Source organism: Oppia nitens, unplaced genomic scaffold, assembly GCF_028296485.1.
Source record: "Oppia nitens isolate AA-2021 unplaced genomic scaffold, nextdenovo-longstitch-racon4-pilon3 scaffold7_pilon_pilon_pilon, whole genome shotgun sequence".
NCBI lineage: Eukaryota > Metazoa > Arthropoda > Arachnida > Sarcoptiformes > Oppiidae > Oppia > Oppia nitens.
In genome coordinates, this window is record NW_026533251.1 from 1,238,873 (window position 1) to 1,255,442 (window position 16,570).

At 30.0% G+C, this 16,570-nt stretch overlaps 5 protein-coding genes across 5 annotated transcripts; 4 read left to right on the forward strand and 1 right to left on the reverse strand.

Moving 5' to 3' along the window:
- Positions 1-286: 286 nt before the first annotated feature.
- LOC128963097 (oxysterol-binding protein-related protein 8-like) lies at positions 287-4,073 on the forward strand. Its single transcript, XM_054309569.1, has 4 exons — positions 287-958; positions 1,548-1,839; positions 1,908-2,268; positions 2,340-4,073. Exons 1-4 carry the CDS (start codon positions 518-520, stop codon positions 3,775-3,777), a joined length of 2,532 nt encoding a protein of 843 aa, XP_054165544.1. The 5' UTR covers positions 287-517; the 3' UTR covers positions 3,778-4,073.
- Positions 4,074-5,343: 1,270 nt separating this feature from the next.
- On the forward strand, positions 5,344-7,375 carry LOC128963099 (transmembrane protein 181-like). Its single transcript, XM_054309572.1, has 4 exons — positions 5,344-5,441; positions 5,656-6,661; positions 6,782-7,121; positions 7,213-7,375. Exons 1-4 carry the CDS (start codon positions 5,344-5,346, stop codon positions 7,356-7,358), a joined length of 1,590 nt encoding a protein of 529 aa, XP_054165547.1. The 3' UTR covers positions 7,359-7,375.
- A 1,002-nt stretch (positions 7,376-8,377) lies between these two features.
- Positions 8,378-9,565, forward strand: LOC128963347 (N-lysine methyltransferase SMYD2-A-like). Its single transcript, XM_054309851.1, has one exon. The coding sequence runs from the start codon at positions 8,441-8,443 to the stop codon at positions 9,563-9,565; it is 1,125 nt and encodes a 374-aa protein (XP_054165826.1). The 5' UTR covers positions 8,378-8,440.
- A 948-nt stretch (positions 9,566-10,513) lies between these two features.
- Positions 10,514-12,725, forward strand: LOC128963397 (pancreatic lipase-related protein 2-like). Its single transcript, XM_054309898.1, has 9 exons — positions 10,514-10,659; positions 10,722-11,080; positions 11,136-11,195; positions 11,284-11,463; positions 11,537-11,696; positions 11,777-12,049; positions 12,135-12,249; positions 12,323-12,505; positions 12,563-12,725. Exons 1-9 carry the CDS (start codon positions 10,566-10,568, stop codon positions 12,654-12,656), a joined length of 1,518 nt encoding a protein of 505 aa, XP_054165873.1. The 5' UTR covers positions 10,514-10,565; the 3' UTR covers positions 12,657-12,725.
- A 73-nt stretch (positions 12,726-12,798) lies between these two features.
- Positions 12,799-14,966, reverse strand: LOC128963349 (uncharacterized). The gene is made up of 4 exons (XM_054309852.1): positions 14,811-14,966; positions 13,748-14,753; positions 12,976-13,297; positions 12,799-12,914 (listed from the first exon to the last, which is right to left on the reverse strand). The coding sequence occupies exons 1-4, from the start codon at positions 14,936-14,938 to the stop codon at positions 12,799-12,801; spliced, it is 1,572 nt and encodes a 523-aa protein (XP_054165827.1). The 5' UTR covers positions 14,939-14,966.
- Between the last annotated feature and the right edge of the window lie 1,604 nt (positions 14,967-16,570).

Sequence of the window (16,570 nt, forward strand, 5' to 3'; positions counted from 1 at the left end):
TCATTGAGTCCACAAACTTATTGATTACAATTATTTTTATAATTTAATTATTAAATTTAATAAAATTTTAATAAAAATAAATTATTTATTTATTTTTAAAAAACTTGATAATTATAATATACAAGTGATTTGCTAGTAATCGACAATTGATTTTCCAATGTTAACGGGTAAACGGGTCGGACAATACATAGATTGAGACAAACATATCTATTATATTATTTATATTGGGATTCAATGCGCGAGTGAAAGCATTTTGAAGACATGTATTCATATTATTATTATTATTATCAATACATTCACACATAGAGTGTGTTGTTATGCTTTGACTGTCACTCAAGTGTTCATTCAATACACGACTGCATTGACAGAGGAGTTGTCTGTGAAGTGCTGTTAAAGTCTTAATAATAATAATAATAATAAATTAATGTCAATAATGCCATACAATGTTGTAGTTGTGGCCAAAAGTGATGGTATGGTAGACGTGTGACACCAAAAATCGGGTGACAATATCACAACAATGAGTGTATCGATGACCTCATCGCCGTCGTTGTCGACCGATCTGAACACCAGCGGTATTAACGACTCGAGTTTCTTTGGTCGCGACCCGTTCTCGTTGGCGCTGACCAAACGACAGACATATAAAGATCGCCGAAAGAATTACAGAATCGAAAAGAAGAAGGTGGCCGACGAACTCATGTCCACATTGAAAGATCCGACTGTTGTCGTGATGACTGATTGGCTGAAAGTACGGTCAACATTGAAACAGTGGAACAAATTCTGGTGTGAACTAAGACCCGGGTTGTTGTTGTTGCATAAGTCGGCCAATACTGAGAAGTCTGGCGCGTGGGTCGGCACTATCATCATCAATGTCTGCGAAGTTATCGAAAGACCCTCCAAGAAGAACGGCTTCTGCTTTAAACTGTTTCATCCATTAGAGCACCCGATTTGGGCGCCAAAGGTTTGGACACACATTGCATACCATTTGTCCTCTTTTTTTTGCATACCTTTCTCTGATGGCATTTCTCACTATATTCTGTTATTTTCTCATTTAATTAGTTATTTATTTACTGAATATTCCGATGATTTGCATACCGTTAATACATTATTATTATTATTCATTATTAATAATAACAACATTATTGACATAAATTTTTATGATATACAATATCACTGTAATTAGTAATTAATTCATTGAGTCATAAAAACTTAATTACATTACTAATACAATATTGATAAAACCATTAATAGATTTAATTGTAGTATAATTGCAATAATAATAATTATTATTATTACAGCCGTAATCAGCACTTATTTATACACTTAAATGATATATAGTGTACTATATATTGTATTTATTACTTATTTTTCCTTTAAAAATTCAATATTTAATTGCCGTTAAAAACCACATAATAATTAAAGTTTTATATAATCTATTTTTATTATTTGTTTCTATAATTGTTTTATTTATTTCGATATTTTTTGTTAATAATTAATATTTGCATTTTCCCTTTCCTTTCCTTTCCTTTTTTTAACTTCACTGACATTAGGGACCACACGGCGAGTCGTTTGCATCGATAATGTTTCCGTTGCCGATGTCTTATGTGATATTCAGAGCGCCATCAGAGGCCGCGGGCAAGAAGTGGATGGAAGCTATAGAGTTATCGCTTCAGTGCTCGACTCTATTGCTGAGGGGTCAGTCACATAGAGAATCAGTCCCTACAACGCCAGCAGCGCTGACATCGATGCCGGAAATTTGTCCCACATTTCCCGATCCTTTAACCACTGGAATGTCGCATAATTTAAATGAATCGGAAATTGAAAAACACTTTGGAGATCATGGTTTGTGAAATAGTTACCAACATTTTTAATGATGGTTTATAATTATCGTAATTGAATTTTATGGACAGATCTCGACGATGAAATCCATACGGATCACGGAGGAGACTCACAGGACCACCATTCTAGCGATGAGAGTGATTCCGATGAGCAAACACATCGTGATATGAATGACATCGATAGTTACAACACCAAAGTCTGTGAAACCCACTATGCATTTGATGGCGCCATTGAAGAGTTTGGTATTGCGGGTGACGCCGGTCAGACTGAGGAGATTGCTGATGAAAACAAGAGTTTAATATGGATTCTACTGAAACAAGTGAGACCAGGAATGGATTTGTCGAAAGTAGTGTTACCCACATTTATTCTGGAGCCGCGATCTTTTCTCGATAAACTTACCGATTATTACTATCACTCGGACATTATTTCCAAGTAATTATTTTATTGTTTACTAATTACCGATAATTAAATTTACTAAAAAAAATATTTGTATAATCTGTTAGAGCTGTTATAGAAGATGATCCATTGCTTCGTATGAAGCTAATAGTGAAGTGGTATTTATCGGGTTTCTATAAGAAACCTAAGGGACTAAAGAAACCTTATAATCCGATTCTCGGCGAAACGTTTCGATGCTATTGGTCTCATCCGGATACTGATTCGCGTACTTTCTATATTGCCGAACAAGTATCACATCATCCACCGATTTCAGCATTTTATGTTACCAATCGTAAGGATGGTTTTTGTATTAGTGGCTCGATTTTAGCCAAATCCAAGTTTTATGGGAACAGTATTTCGGCAATATTGGAGGGAACGGCTCGTTTAAAACTGCTGTCACGCGGTGAAGACTATTTTGTTACCTTTCCCTACGCTCATTGTAAAGGTATACTATTGGGTACTCTGGCTCTTGAATTGGGTGGTAAAGTAAACATTAGATGCGAAAAAACTGGTTATAATACGGAACTGGAGTTTAAATTGAAGCCATTTCTCGGTTCGTCAGATATGTGTAATTACGTGAACGGAAGAATCCGTTTGGGAAATGAAACTTTGGGTACCATTGAAGGTCATTGGGATTCCGATATCTTTTATAAGGATAAGCGTATCGGCGAATCGGAATTGTTTTGGTCGCCGACTCCAATCATCAAACAAAGTCGTCTCAAAAGATCTCTCGTACCACTCAGTCATCAGAAAGAATTTGAGTCGGAAAGATTGTGGCTCAAAGTGACTCAAGCCATCCAAAGACAAGATCAAATTGAAGCCACTGTCCAAAAGTCTATCCTCGAAGAGGAACAGCGAAATGCAGCCAAAGATCGTTTGAGTAAAATGGAGAAATGGATACCAAAGTTGTTTGTTTTTGACGCCCATAATAGCGATTGGAATTACATTCCGGCTGATGTCAGACCATGGGATCCGCGAACTGATGTCAAACAATATGAATTCGATTATGTAATTCAAACAATTACCAGACATCGGACACCAAATATAGGCGTTGTATCGGCTAATAGCGTCAATGTCGAGCAAAATAAGTTATCGCTTGACGTCCCTATGCGCTCACCAAAGAAACACTTCCGTAAATACCAAAGAAGTGGTTCGTGTGCTTCGGAAGAGTCATCCAGTGTTGGTCTTGACGGTCATGAGTCGAGTGAAAGTGAAGGCCTCACACCAAATGATATACCAAATGAGTCTAATGTTAAGTCACTTAAGAAATTGTTTGAATCAATCGATGAATTTCATAAACAAACAAACATTCAGTTGAATACATTGCATAACAACATGAATATATTGTTAGAGACACAGACAAAGTTATACCGTCAGTCGTGCTCAGGTAGGAACAGGAGTGCCGACACACACTCACCACTTGCTGGTCGCCGATCGTTAAGTGATTTGTCAATAATTGTTGTGATAATTGTTACGCAATTGGTTTTCAATTGGCTATTAAAGTAAATGTATCTATCATTGTATTAAAAAAAACATTCAACATTTGGAAAGGACATGAATTATTTGGTCGTTTAATCCAATAATGGTTATACCATATGTTGCTTTTTAATGGCATTCCTCATAACATAAGCAGTACATTATATACACATAGAGAGTGATAACTTGTTTTGTTTTATATGTTGTTTCAATTTTTCAAATCATAGTTTTAGATGATATATTGAATGAACCATATAATGAAACATGAAGTTTGAATTATTATTTTAAAAATGGTATTCAATATTACAGTATTTGTGATAAAACCATTAATATATACAATTAATACTAATAACTATGTTATTATACCTAGTGTATAATCTTTATATATATGTATAATAACACAAAACCATTGAGTTTATATGTAATTGATTTTAATTTAATTTTTTAAAACAATTTTTATTATAATCTAGTCTAGCGGTTATGTTTTAAGAGTCCAGATATTATATACATATTTCTATAAATTATTTTAAATTAAAATTATTTGTCTGTCATATGTTTTATACAAATTCACAAAATATTTATTTTTTAATTTAAATATTTTTATTTTGAATTAATGATTAATTATATATTTTTGTCTAAACTATTTTTATTTTCACGGTTTATTTATTGCATATTTTCAAATTAATTTAATTAATCATAAATGAATTTTTTTTTCATAAAAAATGTTAAAATAAATATAAATTGCAGAAATGTTAATCAATATTTAAATATATATTTAACTTAATTTTTAAATTTTTAAAATATTATGTTTTGACAATTTTTCTAATATTTTTTCTAAATCTTTTCACTAAATTTCATAAAACAAATCATTATAAATATAAATTTTGTATTATTAGTTAAATGTTATTATATTTATTTGACAATTATATAATTAATTATTTTATTTTTCACAACAAAAATATTAATTAAAAATAATGTTATGTTTGTAATTAACTTTAATTTATTATACAGTTTTAGACAATATTTAAAATGTTATATACATTGCGTATAAATGAACGATATTCTAGCAATTGATGATAAATTTTATGACTAAACCATATGACTAGTTGTAGGCAACGAAAAAAATGATCAGAAAAATAAAAATATAATTTATATTTTAAATAAAGAATTTATTAGACAGTATTAGGGTTTGCAGATAATTAGGCCCTTAATAGCATTGAAAACAAATGAATCGATATTTTAGTTGATATAGTCGTCGATGAAATACAAACACTATTTTATAGTAACTTAACATAAGAGGAAAGGGAGAGAGAGTACGACTCACTACTTACTCTTCACAGGCGATCAATAATTTAATGGCTTATACCGTAGTTAACTGATTGATAGGTCAGATGCGCGACACTTACCGGACAACACAAACACACACAACATATACCTTATAATCAAAACATATTTTTGTTATTTTATATATTTATAAAAATATTTTAGACAATTGATTATATAATTTTAGTTTAGTTTTAATAAATAATTTCAAGTAAACATATTTTTTAGTATATTGAATGACATATTAAGGAAAGTGATAATTGATAAGAAAAAATGAGTTACATATTGAAAGTCAAGTCTCAATTGAATGACGTATTCTCTCAATTTGGTAAATATATAGCACCGACCTATTATCACGACAGGTGTGAAAGGTATGACCACATCATTTCATATCTTGATTATTCAATTAGTAATTTTTTAGACATATAAAACATATAATATTGTTATATATGATAACTTATTATACTGTATTATATATAAAATAATAGGATATCAATTACAGAATATTCTTTGATTATAATTATTGACAATAAGTTTTAAGCTATGATTGGTAACAGTTGTCTGTCTAAAACATACTACTTGTAGGTCATTGCAAATGTATTTGTATGTTATGCACAAACGGGAGATTCTGTTATCACTGTTAGCCCTGATATCTGCGTACATATTGTTATTATTCATTGGTTTCGCCGGTCCTAACGTACACAAAGAAAACCAGATAACAGCCAAACAGATTTTCGACGATTCGAGCATTAATGAGACCTACAGAAGCGGTCTCATGTCTTCGGGACCATTTGTGGTCACAACAACATCTCTCAACACTTACTCTCAACAGCTCTGTTTGTTTCTGACATTCCATCTGAAGAACGAAGAAGCGTCGGAAGCATTTCATAAGGAGATCGGTGTCGACATACAGTTGGACGGTATTGATGAAAGCAATCGCAATACCACAATCATCAGCGATGGTCGACTTGTGTATCAGCTCTACTGTGGCGGTCGTCAGTGCGAACCCATACAAGTGATTCACTTGACATACATAGCGTACAAACACTATAGAGTTCACATCACATTTGAAAAACTCGAATCAGTCAACAACAAGTACACCATCGAAGACATCACATTCACCTTTCAGTCAATTAACACATCATTTACCACTCTATCCATTTGGTTTCGCTTCTTCTTCCTGTTGATCGCTTTTTGTGTTATGTTTTGGTTTACTCATAGTCTCTATCGATTCCCAATTGCCGACTGGTCTCTGGAGCAAAAGTGGACCTCACTATTGCTATCGTTGTTGTTGGTAACCAACAATCCCTTTTATCCGATGCAGTTTCTATTGGGCTCATCCCTACCGCGTGTTATGGAAGTACTATTTCAGTGTTCACTCATGAGTGCAGTCCTGTTGTTTTGGTTGTGCTTTTATCACGGCATCCGACAGAATAACCGTTTGCTTTCAACGTTTTATGCGCCAAAAGTCGGTCTCATTTTTGTTCTCTGGATTACAATGATCTCAGTTATGGCCGGTTCGGTGACCAATCAATTAGAGAATCCTATTTACGATGAGACCAAACATTTTCAGAGCTCAACCTTTTTGCAGGTAATGTCAGACAAACGTATAATATTAAGCTTTTTATAATTAATAAAAAATGTGACTAACAATTGATATACCATTTCTATAAATATTAATTGATATGATATTTCTTTTTTTTGCCAATAGTTTTCAAATGCAATTTTCTATATTCTCTTAATCGGTTATTTCATATACTTATCACTGCTGATGATGTCGGCGTTTACTGAGCTCCGATCGATGCCATACTTCGACATACGACTAAAATTACAGTCATTTTTGATGATTTTTGTGTTGACAGTATCGTTGTTGACAATAGTATTATCTTCGTCGTCATCAGCCATCAGTCGAATACCATTTCTTCAGATTCTTCCCTTTAGCTATTATTACGGCTCTTCGGCTTCATTTTTATCACTTTTCTCGATAGTAAACCTATATATATGTATCTGTGCTTATTATTACAGACCGTCACACAATCAGCACAATAATGGTTAGTCTTTCCTCTTCTGAAAACAAATAAATTAATTTACTATAGATTTATATTTATATATTTATATAAATATATTTTTGTTTTTGATTAGACTGTCGTGTTGTACGCGACAATCCCACGCTTTCGATGATCAATGACTCCGATGAAGATGTCATATATGGTTCCGACACTGAAGAGCCACTTCAACCTCAGCCCAAACTTATTGATACCAAGAATGACGACGAAGAGAGCGATTGATAATTACTGTGCCATTACTTGAGGAGCTGTTTGTTGTGGTTAACAATTATTTAACTTAAAAGAGACTATATTTCAACAATTTTACTATCAATTATTGATTATATTTTTAATTAATATTTATGAGTATTATTGAGAATTTATTTTTAAATTTTAAACATTTAGTCAAAAATGTAAAATTATAATAATTAAGATAATTTTACATTTTATTTACATACTAAATGGTAAAAAATAAATACTCATGTTTTACAATAAGTTAATTTATGTTGTTTTTTGCAATCATCATCTTTTTTTTAGTTCAATTCATTATTATTTGTTGTTTATGATAATTGAATTATTTAATACTGTATATTATATTATAAAATAAATATAATATAACGTTTTTAATTATATTTTTTTATCTGTTTACCATTTGCCATGTTTAATATTTATATGTTTTAACAATTGTGTCTATAAATTGATATTAATTGAATTTTTAAGCATGTTAAATTAATAATAATAAAAAACAATTAAAGATTGAGTGTTTGAATGTTTTTTTTATCAAAATTAATTTCCGATTCATAAATTGATAAAATAGTTAAAATGTTTGAATTGCACAAAATATTTAAATATTTAAAATTACATCATTATATTAGATTTAATGATTTCCAAAACTTATTAAATTTACAGCACATAAACTCATAAAAAATAATAATGACAACAAAATTATGTATATTTAAACTAAGCAAATGTTGTCAAAAAATTATTATCAAAAAGTTTTGGATGTCATCCAAAATACAACAGTATTTTTACACAATTGATAGTATTTGCTATTATTAGACGATACTCTCGGCAAAAGGGATTGAKTTTTTTTTTGGAGGAAAGTTAGAGTTTATAATGAGGAATGTCTGACGAGAAAGAAAACACAACTAATTAATGAACTATTTTTGTTTGGTTTGATCTCTTATTGACAAAAAGTTTTTAACATAACATCAAATCTCTTTGAGTTGTTGTTATTGATGTGCTATCAACATACCGGTGCAAATGATAACTTAGTGATTAAATAGTCATTTCAATCGATATACTAATCATAGAGTATATAAGTCATGAATGTTAGCAAAGGTATAGCCATCGCGTCCAAGAAATACTCTCCGGGAGATGTTATAGTCAAATGTATGCCATTATTACATATTGTTAAGTATGAGTATAGAGACCGGTGTTGTGACTATTGTCTTCGGTTTAGTAATCATTTGAAGAAATGTAGTAAATGTGGAAAATTAAACTATTGTGACCAGACTTGCCAACGACACGACTGGCCATTTCATAAGCTCGAGTGTCCCGTTATTTCAAAGTATAAACTATTGAATTTTGAAAAACAAGGCTATGATTATATGCAACGAATGGTACTTCGCTTATATCTAATGTGTGTCTCAAAGCCTGAACTATTGAACCGTCAATTTCCGTTGCATAATGGTTTATACCGTTCCCTTAATAATATGGAAAGTCATTCAAAAGAGATCGAACCGACCAAAGCTTTTGAAGGAATTGTCAACTATTTTAAGTTGTATTCAATCAATGGTTATGACAGACAATTGTTGCTTAAACTTTACGGTATTTTGCAAATCAACGCGTTTGGTATCGACAGCTATGATGAGGAAAGAGGTATTTGTCACTGCGCTTCGGGACTCTATATCGAAGGTTCGGTATTTGATCACAACTGTCAGTCTAACGCCTGTGCGTCGGGCGAGGGATTAATACTTGAAATACGGGCGCTTAGAGACATCAATATCGATGAAGTGATTACAATAGATTATATACAAAATATATTACCAAAAGAAGAAAGACATTCAATACTGATGGACAGGTATTACTTCAAGTGTCAGTGTTTCAAATGTCAATCGGATTTCGACGAAAAGTTTGATTTTCAAAAGTTTAATAAATTACAAAAAGAAAGCGAAATCATTGATTCATCTATCAGTGCCGTCAACTGTCGTACGCGTCACGAGTTTGTCCGCCAATATTATCCTCACTTTCATCCAAACTATACTTACTTTCTCTACGAATCACTTAAATATAAGCTATCTTTGCTCAGAACTAATCATAACTTAAATGCCAACAAAATTCAACACAAAAAACTTGTTAAAGAAGTTAAGGATAATATGAAAGTAACGCATGGATTGAATCATACTTTCTATAAAATGCTGGTTTCAGTCATTAAACAAGACTTTTAATTTGGTTTTTCAATGCTTTTATATGAATACTATTTTATTGTCTCTTTTATCTAATTTTATTTATATTTGAATTGTAAGTTACAATAAATATATTAATAAAATGCAGAAAAAATAGTATATACAGCATAATAATTGTTAAATTTGAGTTAAATATTTTTTGTGTGTAACAATTTTGGTAATTTTTTTTAATTATTAATCTAAACTTAATAGCAATGTAATCAATAAACGATAAAAATGAATAATCAAAAAAATTTAATAAAATAGTAAACAAGTTATCAAATCTGAAGTCAAACATATGCTTTTCTATTGTTTAAAAAGTTATTTAATCAGTTAAACCTTTAACAATTCAGATCAAATATTAACACTTTATGAATATACCGGTATATACGATATTTTATGATTAAATTTTTCTATTATATTGAATAACAAGTCAAAAGTACAATATGTTATTAATTTTTTGGCAAAATGTCAATTAAGAAGATTATATTAAGAAAATTAAAACATGTTTTAATTGATTCCGGATTAAACTATAGACACATTAGTAATCTTAGTGTAATTATAATAATAATTGTTAAGATATTTTGAACATATACTGTATGTTAACTTATTTTAGATGCGTTACTGTTTTATTAAATAAATACTAATTATAGCTAATTATTAGTTGAGTTAATATTATTAGTTATGAAATACTACTAATTTATATGATAATTTTTTTACAGTTATCTATTATCTATTAAAAAGCTATTGAATATATATCTAAATTAAATGTCATTGCCAGCTAATTAATGTGTAATTGATTAATTATAATAAAAAAATGACATAACAATAGACACTGAAATTATGTATCCCATGATACTGTATATGTAGCAAAAGATGAGATAATCAATTATTTGGATCCAAAAGTTTAGTACAAAATAAAATCAATAAATAGCTTAAGTTTTTAATGAAAAATGCTTTTATTTAGTAATCAAAGAGTATTAATAAAATATAGACAAACAAAATGAAGATAATTTTAGTATTAGTTTTAGTTCAATACTACATAACCAATGTTTATACGGCAACTGTCAATAAAGTGGTCAGTGCTGATGAAAATGGTTTGATATTTTTTTATTGAGTTCATTTTATCATAGATTGAAATTATTGTTTATCTGTTTAGGTATCTTTGAGGTGACATATCCAGGAATAGGACATTTCACACTAAAGGACTTTTATGACCCTATATGGCGACCATTGGTTTTGTTGCCGCAAAGTCCCGAACATATAAACACCAAATTCTTGCTCCACACCCGACAGAATTTGAAGACAGCTCAGGTACTCAAACAGGGAGATCTGGACGCCATCAAGAACTCATATTTTGATGGCAACAAACCGACCAAATTTATTATTCACGGATTTCTTGATAACCAATTATTTGGCGAATGGATGAGAAAAATGAAGGATACATTTCTTGAATCAAATGATTACAATGTCTTTATTGTTGATTGGAGTGGTGGTAATGGTCTGCCATATACTCAGGTATGGTTTATTCAAAATAACTTTTGATAAAAATTTATTTTTATTTTATTTTTAGGCAACGGCTAACACCAAAGTTGTTGGACCAGTCATTGGATTATTTATTAATGATCTTAAGGTATAATCTATTAGTTGTTCGATTTTTTTTTTTTTAATAATATACAGTATTTAAGTTAAATTTTTTTATTGAATAAAATTATATATAGACTACTAAAAATCTGAAAGTCAGTGATGTCCATATATTGGGTCATTCATTGGGCTCACATGTGGCCGGTTATGCGGGTGAGAAACTTAATGGAACAGTTGGTCGTATAACAGGTCTAGACCCGGCCGGACCCTATTACGAGGGACTGACCTTTCCCGCCGCCAAATTAGATCCAACTGATGTAAATAATTGTTACACTAAAACTAAATATTGAAAATTCAATTTTATTATTATTAACAAATTTTTATTATCAGGCCGTCTTTGTCGATGCCATACATACAGATGCTCGACATCTGATCCCAGATCTGGGCTTTGGTATGTATGAGACTTCTGGTCATTTGGACTTTTATCCCAATGGAGGACACGATCAAACGGGATGCGACACTCAGAGATGGTTATCAATTATTACTGATGGTATTTATTTTATTTATATTTAATATTATTATATTGAATATATTTATTATAAAGTTTTTCACTCGTATCCTATCCTATAGGTCTTATGGAGGGTGTGCGCCGTATGGTGGCTTGTAATCATCAAAGGGCTGTCGACTTTTACTTGGCATCTATAGACCGAAAAAATATAAAAGGTGTGAGTTATCAGTGCAAGGATTTCGATACATTCAACAATGGTTTGTGCGTTGATTGTGGACCTAATAACGACAAGTGCGCTGTTTTGGGTGATGAAGCCATTCAGTCACAGAAATACGAGAAGAGCATAGTTGGCACCCGATTCTTCCTCACCACTGATGGAAAATCTCCGTATTTTAGTTAGTTTTTAACTAATTTTTAAAAAATAATTATTAACTCATAAATAATTTTCTAAAATTTTATTTTAATTGATTTTTTCTTTAGAATATGAATACGAAGTTCAAATAAAAATGGCCGACGATGGCGTCGACAATCACGGTGTGGTCACTCTCACACTTCATGGTAATAACGCTCAGACACAGATCCAGTTGAATGACAAGTAAATTATAAAAATTGTTAATAAAAATTAATGTATTTTAAAAATGTAATTTTATAATTTTTAATTTATTAAGAGACCAGATATTTCATTTGGGCCAAACCTATACGTTTATAGTTAGATCCGATGCCAATATCGGTGACATTACAAAAATGACATTCAAATGGCACCGAACTCTCGGATCAATTATCCATCAGAAGATGTGGATCGACAGCATTACTGTGGATCCAATTTCATCGGACAATATTATGGACAAACAGTCAGTATTTATAATTTTTTACAATAAAAAATGATTAATTTATTTGTTTGATCCCAGAAAACATATGAAAGAAATTAGGACTTTCTGTGCTCCGGTCAAAGGGGAAGGCATTCAAAATGAGAAAGAAATCGATCTTTTGGACAGTTGTTAATAGTAAAGCAATTATAAATAGCCGACAATAAATCATTTAATATAATAAAAATTAAATTAATTTCCATAATTTTCAACACTTATACAATTATTTTTTTAAATACAAAATTTTTATACGCGTTGTTAGATAATAGATATATATATTATTTACCGCGTCTACGACCTCCACCTAATTGGCCGCCAAATAATCGGCGAATGGTTCGTCCAACGCCTCCAACTACACCTCTTCTTCTACCTCTCCTTCTGCGAGCTGTCTGTGCTATAATAAGATGACATATAATTGCAGAGTTAATAATTTAAAAAAAACTACAATCTCTTGCCTCCACCATAAGCACCATTGACGCCACCGTAACCATACCCATAGCCATATCCATTACCGTAACCATACGGATATAGAGCACTGCCAAGTAATAGATAATAGAGACCCAACTTTTTTATTATTGGCGATGATTTTTTCACAGCAAATCTATTACCATTTGTAACATTATTTCTCATATAATTAGCCCAATATTTCTTGTTTTTATTGAGTCGATATCTATTGATTATATTGGTTTGTCTATCTCTGAATAACTGTTGTTCAGTATGACTATCCTCCCGGCGCTGATGTTGTTGATTGACTAGATTGACGGCACCACACGATTCCTTTAATAGAAATTCTATAATTATACTAAAACTAACAATTATAAGACATAATAAAGTCATTTGATTTGTTTTTTAAAATTAAATTATTATATATTTTTAAAAATCAGTGTTTTATTATATAATTTGAAAACTGAATTTCAATATAGATTTGACACATTTTCAAGAAGAAATATCAATACCAAGTAATTAACATTAAAAATTGAGTATTAATTTATGTATTTACTAACAATACATGTGTGACATATATCTATGATATAACAGCAGATATTAGGTCATTGATTATATTTTCATCAAAATATATTTATTCATAATTAAGTTCACATTAACATTAAATATTGAAATATTTATTATTTGCATTGTTTGAGTAACAGTTTATGTAAATAATAAATATACATTTATATACATTAGCCCAAAAAATATATAATTAAAATTTATTTTAACAAATCAAACATTTATTGAACTAATGGTTTTCTTATTACTATTGTATTGATTAGTCGACTGTCCCGTTGTTTTCTTTGAATTAATACTTTCCGACAGACTATTGGTTTCTCTGCCCATTATTTCCGACATATCTGTGATATGATTGCTTTCTTGACTTAAAAAGTGTACAAAATTTTCTGAATAATATCGATCTATATTTTTTCTACCGACACACTTATGGGTATAACATAATAATAAACCAATTAGTATACCGATTGCCATTGTCTCACAGTAGACATAAACCAGACATCTTGTGTAATATTTTGTATTCTCAATAATGTCTGATAGGTATGATTGAGCTGACATTGTGATAGCCATTGTCATCAATAACATGACAATCACTGATAACCAAATATATCTGATTGCAAGCCATGAGGTTCTGTTGATAACTCTTTTATTGTAATTCTTTGCCATTTTGTAGTAAATGTATAGCAATACCAATGCTATGGCCAATGAAATTGTATTTATCACTAAACCCGTTGACAAACATAATAATATATTATTTAGTGATCTCTTATCTGAACATGCAATACATGTATAGGGCTTTTCAAGATTTAAATGAAAATATTGCATAAGGAATGGGATCAAATTGATTACACCCAACAAAAATACCATAAACTCAAACCAACGCATTTCAGGTGCTGGCAATAAATTTGCAATTTTGACTTTTTCTTTGCACTTATTTAATGGTAACATTTGATAGTTCATATTAATCATATCGACAACATTTATAGGTTTTATCAATAACTTTACTTTAGCTTCTAATCCATCGGCTGTTTTCATGTCTCTCATCTCAAACCTACCAATTCCTGCGTTTGCATTGTAGGAGTTGTGATTGAGACGAATATAATGGACTTCATTAAGAGGTTGGTCCCGGTTTAGGATAAACCTAATGCCTTTAGTATGCGAACTCACATAATAACTGTTTCTAATCAGCACTTTAGGCGGTGTCGAGAATCGGGTTATCAGACGCTTCCTGTGATTATACAATGAATAGTTAAAAGTTGTTGATTTTGAAAATGTTTGACTCAGCTTTTCGTATGACATTGTGATCAGGTATTGATATTTTGGTCGATCTATACACTTGTCTTTGACTTGTGGTAACTCATATTCACGTTTACTAAAATAGCAAATAACTAAACAAATGACAATAGTTGTCATCCAAATCAAACTTATTATAATAAATGGCCCAAAAAGATAAACTTTTTCATATATAAACATCATTCATACAGTGATGTCAAGTAATTGCAAATTTTATTACTGTTAATATAGCAATTTAAAATAAATCTATTAATTGTTTTTGAATGTTACTTCAATTATTTATCCAAATAATTTCATATCGTTAATAACGAGCCCAACAAAATATTATGTTATCAATCATTATTATTCATTATTTTACAGTTAATTTTAATGACAGTTAATTAATCATATGTTTTCAAAACAAAAGTTTATAGGTTTTGTCAAAGTATTGTTGCGATTGAGATTGAATTTCAAGTCTTTCAAAACTTTTCACTTTAGCTTATCTTATGACCAAAACATTACCCAAACATCACATTAAACTAACCAACTGATCATTCAAACAGTTATCCCCAGAGAGTCTTATACAGCGGCGATGATAACGGCGATGCTATTAATTACAATTATTTGGTCAACAATACGTTGAATTAAATAGTGACCAAGGACAATGTTGTAGATAATTTTAAACTAAATAAAATTGTAATTGGTAAATTTTTTAACTAATTGTATTATATGCCAGATAATTTACAGTCGACTGTTTCAAAAATTTATAAATGATAGTCGACTGTAATTATCTAGCAAATCATACAACTAATAACCAATTACAAAATTATCCAGTTTAAAATTACCTATAACACTGCCCTTGGTTACTTTTTAATTCAACGTATTGTTGACCAGATAATTGTAATTAATAGCATCGCCGTTATCATAACCGCCGCTTTAAGATTATCTCTTTATCCTTACTTAGACTAACCTAACTATAAGAAAAATTAATATATAAACGAAATTAACAGTTTATATACTCATAATAAACTAGATATAAATATTATTAATTGATACTAAAAGTAGTAAAATTATAGATATATTTTAAAGACTTAATTGTATATATTTTTATTGATTTTTGACGAAAGATTACTAAAAACATTAAACAGTGTTCAGCTATTCAAGAATATTCTTAGCAAAATATAATTGACTTATAATAATTGACACTTTTATTATCTGTTTAAATAGTTATAAATACATGTACTATGAATATAAAATTATAAAAATTGATTATTTTTCTAACAATCATTAAATTTCTAATCAAATATTCAATATTTGATGAAATAGATAAAGATTTATGATTCAAATAATGGAAAATATGTTAAAACATATTAATACATTCAATAAAAAGTTAATTTAAAACTTGTAAAAATTAGTATAAATAGTTGAAAATATTTTGAAAGAAATATTAGTAGCAATAGTATTGTTGGTCACATATCATATCAATTTTTACTATAACTAATAATTTTTAAATTTCATTTGTTATTTTGTGAGTTTTTATTTAAATTTGATAAATTCGAGTTTTTACCACCAATTTTATATGTGACCAAAAAATGGCACAAATTTATAGCAAAGAATCGTTTGATCGTTTCGGTGATGATTTGTGTGAACTATTGCTAAGCTATTTACCGTTTGACGACAAGTTTCGCTACGAATGTGTGTCCAAACAGTGGCAAAGAGTTGTGTTCATCAAACAGGAGGAACTGATAATCGGTGACTCTATCTTAGCAAAGA